Source organism: Citrus clementina, unplaced genomic scaffold (genome assembly GCF_000493195.1).
Source record: "Citrus clementina cultivar Clemenules unplaced genomic scaffold, Citrus_clementina_v1.0 scaffold_4, whole genome shotgun sequence".
Taxonomy (NCBI): Eukaryota; Viridiplantae; Streptophyta; class Magnoliopsida; order Sapindales; family Rutaceae; genus Citrus; species Citrus x clementina.
The window spans coordinates 11,809,695-11,814,881 of NW_006262274.1; the positions used below are offsets into that span (position 1 = coordinate 11,809,695).

The 5,187-nt window shown below is 35.6% G+C and overlaps 1 protein-coding gene across 1 annotated transcript; it reads left to right on the forward strand.

The window, feature by feature from the left end:
• The first annotated feature begins 2,686 nt into the window (after positions 1–2,686).
• Positions 2,687–4,174, forward strand: LOC112099090. The gene has a single exon (XM_024186191.1). It carries the CDS (start codon positions 2,687–2,689, stop codon positions 4,172–4,174), a length of 1,488 nt encoding a protein of 495 aa, XP_024041959.1.
• Positions 4,175–5,187: the final 1,013 nt, after the last annotated feature.

Here is a 5,187-nt window from a genome sequence, read left to right on the forward strand (position 1 = left end):
AAATTAATTTTTATTTTCTTTTACGGTTAATTTAATAAATTAACATTTTTTCCTTTTATTAATGTCTCCAAGATTATTACAAAGATAGTTTTAAAAAAAGTTAAGAAAAAGTAAAGATAAAAATATAATATATTTAATAACAAGAACGTCTTAAAACAATTTTTAAAATATAAAGATTAAATGGATACTTAATTCAAAATATAAAAATTAATCAAATATTTATCCTTCTAAAAATAAATATCAGCAAAAACAAACTGAAACTTTCGATTGCCCTAAAGTCCAAGAACTTGACAGAGTAATATTCAATCACCTTATTTTAAATTGGTTTTTGAATTCTAATTGAGTTTCCATTGACTTCGTTTGGGAGTTTTTATGCCATATGTACGTGTGTGACAGCGTGAGTACAAGTGGGGTTCTGGTCTTGTCATAGAGCTTGGCAATTACCATTTACCAATGTATATTTTTTACTTTTTAGAACTGCGCTTGTCGCTTCTCGCTTGTTTCTTTTCTCGAAAGATCTCTTTTCATTTTTTATTTTAAAACTATCGATAAATTAATAGCCTTGGAGATTATAAAAAAATGTATTAATTTATAAAAATAATATCACATTTATAATAAGAATTTTTATGAAGTATTAAAATAGTATAATTAGAGAATATGGTGATTCTATCAAGTTATATGATACGATTATGAATTTATATAAATTACTTAATAATTCTTTAGCTGAATTATATGATTAGATCGTGATTATGTAGTAACTTATTAGAGAAGGTTTTTTAGAGACAACATGTTAAGCCCATTCTCTCTTTTGTTTCTTTTAACATAGCACATAAAATACAATAATATTTTCTCATCTTAAAGATACAAAGAAAGCAATAATAATCGCTGAAAGACGTAGAGCATTATGCTAGTATAGGGATGGCAATGGGGAGGGGAGGGGAGGGGACCGATCTCTCCGTACCCATCCCCGATATTTTGCGTATGTCCCCGTCCCCTCCCCGTCCCCGTCAGAATTACTTGAGAGAATCCCCATCCCCTCCCCGAATAATAACAGGGGATCCCCGAGAGTCCCCGATCCCCGAATAACTAATACATTTTTTTTTAATTTTGAGTTAATCATATTAAAATAAAAGTAAAGTTCGAAATATATTTGTTCGAAATATATCTTACATTAATATCTATTACAAAAGTCACATACATTAAATTAGTAAGTAACGCAACATGCAAGGAATACAAACTTCTTTTACAAACTATCATGAACAAATTAATAGTTTAATACAAAATTGTTACAAATAAAATCGAATTTAGATTCAAAATTAACTTTTTCAATGGTGGCGTGGGCACTTTATAAATGTGGACTATTCCCTTTACAACACAATAGTTAAATCGGAGCAAATCAAAAGCAAATATTAGATTATATTAGATTAGATTATATATTAAAATTGTGATTCGCTGTGGGCAATTATAACATCTAAAAATAAATAAAAAAATAGATTTAAGTTTAAAATATTTAAAGAATATTAAAATTTAAAAAAAAATATTTGGCTAATAGAATCTACTTAGTCTTTTTAATGTCCTAAATAAAAATTTAGGACTTTAATTAGTTAATTAGGCCTAAAAGTTTAATAATATAAATATTTTGATATTTTTTTATTTTTACCAATATTTATAATTTTATAATTTAAATTTTATAATTTATTTACTAGTAATTTTAAAAAATTAAAATGGGGAAATGGGTAGGGGATGAGGATTCCACCTCATCCCCGTCCCCTCCCCGAATAAGAAATTGGGTAAAAAAATTTCCCCATCCCCTCCCCGAATAAGAAATTGGGTATGAAATTATCCCCATACCCTCCCCGAATGGGGAAAATCCCCGAGGGTACCCGTCCCCGTGGGGATTTTTGCCATCCCTATGCTAGTACAATAAAGAAAATAATAGGCATATTAAATGTATTTAGTTTCAAATTGGTTAACTATTAATTTATGTTTTATTTGAGTCCTATAGAAAAATAAGTTTTTTTTTTGAAAAATTATTATCTAATATATTTATTAAATTATTAATTTACCATGTTGGTCTCAAGTCGAAACCAACAAAAACTATTATTTAATTAATGTTATCAATTTATTGAGTATTAATTTAACAAGATTGTCCTGTATATAAACTAGAACTTTCAGCCTAATTTTGAAAGCAACAAAGTAATAGCTAAATTTATTGATAAATACTTCATGTTTTATTCTGGAATTAATAAATGTGATATTAACCCCCATAATTGTTAAAAGTCAACCATGACTAATCAGTCTTAATATAAAGACCGAGCGGTGGATAACTAGATCACGCAATTAAGGAAATTAAGCAGCAACCTCTAACTGCTTATGAGTGTCCTGTATAAATACCCTAGTTTTCTTCACTTTAATCATATATCAATCATTCAATCACCTCGAATTTATTAAGCCTTTCTTCTACAGTACTTTTTTCTCTGAAAAAAGTACTAGAATGAAAGTAGTGTGAAGCCGTCATGGCTTATCTTTTGGCCACCCCTTGATTGGGTGTTTCGTTTTTCTTGCTCCTTTTTCTTTTAACTATCAGCTACTTCCATCTTTTATTATCTTTAAGTTTTGCAGATCATTCAAAGGGTTTGGAGTTAGTTTTGTAGGGGCTATTATTGTTGGTATTTCTTTTTTAAATATGGATGCAGAGGAACTGGTTAGAAAATGTCAGGCAATAACTCTAGAAGGAGAAGAGGAAGATATTGTTACTTTCATGGGAAGCATGAAGACCAGGGGGGAAAAAATGGCTGTTAACTGCTTGGTTGGAAAAGTTTTACTCACGCGAAAAGTGAACAGAGAGGGGCTGAAAGTGGCCATGCAAAATGCCTGGAGAACAGTAAAGGATGTTAAAGTTGAAAGCATGGGGGAAAACAGATTTTTGTTTAAGTTTGGTTCAGAAGAGGAAAAGAAAAGAGTGCTGATGGGGGGACCATGGCACTTCGATAGAGCATTACTGGTGCTTACGGAACCAGATGGCATAGGGGATATTAAAAACCAGCCATTTACGCACTCATCTTTTTGGGTTCAACTACACAACATTCCTATCATGTGTATGAATAGAGAGACTATCCAGGAGTTGGGGAAGAAGCTAGGGAAAGTAGAGGAAGTTGAAACGGATAATGCAGGGGAGTGCATAGGGCTATTTGCTCGAGCCCGAATTTCCATCAATATAACACATCCATTAAAAAAGGTTGTTTATCTACAGGAAGGTGAAGTAAAAATTCCAATGCCCGTTCTGTATGAGAAATTGCCGGACTTCTGCTTCTGCTGTGCTCACATTGGGCACCAATTCAGAGAATGTTTGAAGTATAAAGGGCAGCCAAAAGACGAACTTCCTTATGGAGCATGGATGAGAGCAATATCACAGGCAGAGAAGGTGAAGCAAAACAGAATGAAGGAGAAGAGTGATAGGGAGCAAGCCCAAGCTAATGAAAGCTTCATTGCAGTCAGCAACCCAGAATCCCAAAAAAACCCACCAATATCAATAAACAACCAGGGGCTAAACCACTACCAAAGAGAGAATGAACAGGGAAACGATGGCAATCCAAAAAGCAAAAACCAGGGGCAAGTAGCTGACAAAGAGCCATCAATGACAGATCTAGAGCTGACAGAAAACGTGCAAGTAGAGACACAGAGTAGGGGTAAGGAAATAAGTAAGATGCTAGTGGAGGTGACTGACAATGACAGCTACTTCAGAAACAAGAAAATGCAGGCGGGAAACGAAAACTGGAGGGAAACAAATTTAGAAGACAACCTGGAAAATTTTGCTAAAGCCAAATCAGACGAGGATGAGGTAGTTAATGGGCCAAGCAAGGAAAAAATTAGGCCCAAAGCTAGAAAGTGGAAACTGCATGCCAGGAACCAAAAGACCCCCACCATAAGTGTCAAAGGGCCAATGTGCACCAAAAGACCCAGCTGTGAATTAATAGCGCCCAGTCCCGAAAATAAAAAGAAAAGAAGACTTAGTCCCCAAAAACAGCCAAGCAGTGGCTGTGCTCTCAACTTTCACCGAGCAAAAACCCAACTAAAGTTAGTTGACGAAGAACATGATGCAGATATGGAGTTGGAGGAAATGGCAGACAATAAATCGGCGGGAGCTGGTGGCCAGCCCCGCCGGCAGAGATGAAGCTCCTAAGTTGGAACGTTCGAGGTATGGGGAAGCCTCGAACGAGATTAGCCATCAAGAAAATTCTCCACCTGCATAGGCCAGACATTTTCTTTTGCTGTGAAACAAAAATGATGGCCAAGCAGGTTAGCTTAGAATGTAGACACTTTAATTTCGAAAATCATTTTGCTGTGGACAGAAATGGATTAGGGGGAGGGCTAGCTTTATTTTGGACATCGAATGTTGAGGTTGAGATAAAATCCTACAGCTTACACCATATAGACGCACTCGTGAAAACTGGAAATGGCAAGGTATGGAGGTGCACCGGAGTGTATGGCCACCCAGAAACAAACCAAAAACACAACACTTGGACTTTGCTGAAGAGGTTAGCAGGTATATTCTCTTACCCTTGGTGTTGTTTCGGTGATTTCAACGAAATATTGAATTTGCAAGAAAAATCAGGGGGGAATGAAAAAAATATAGATATGGTAGTACAGTTCAGGGAGGCTGTTCAGGCTTGTAATCTGGTTGATGTGGGGTATAGGGGGCACCCTTTTACGTGGTCAAACAGGAGGTATGGCCAGCACTTCATTGAGGAGCGCTTAGATAGGTTCCTGTGCAGCAATGACTGGAGTGAAAATTTTCATGATATGGCAGCTACGAATTTGGTAAATTGGGTCTCCGACCACTGCCCAATCTTAATGGAAGTTAGAGAGAGATCAAAAGATCGGAGTCATGGCAAAAAATCAATCCACAGAGAGCACTACGAGGATATGTGGAGCTCATATGAAGCTTGTAAGAACATTGTGAGAAATGAATGGGCTTCCATGGGGAGAGGGGCTCGGGAAAATCCGGTGAAGCATTTCCAGCAAGCTGCAAAAAATTCTTTAGCCAATCTTAAAATTTGGAGTAAGTCTGAATTTGCGGATAGGAAAAAGAAGCAGGATCAGCTAATTAACCAACTCATTCATGCAAAGCATGGCAGTGCTCAGAGAATGAATGGAGATCAAATCAGAAGGATTGAAAATCAAATT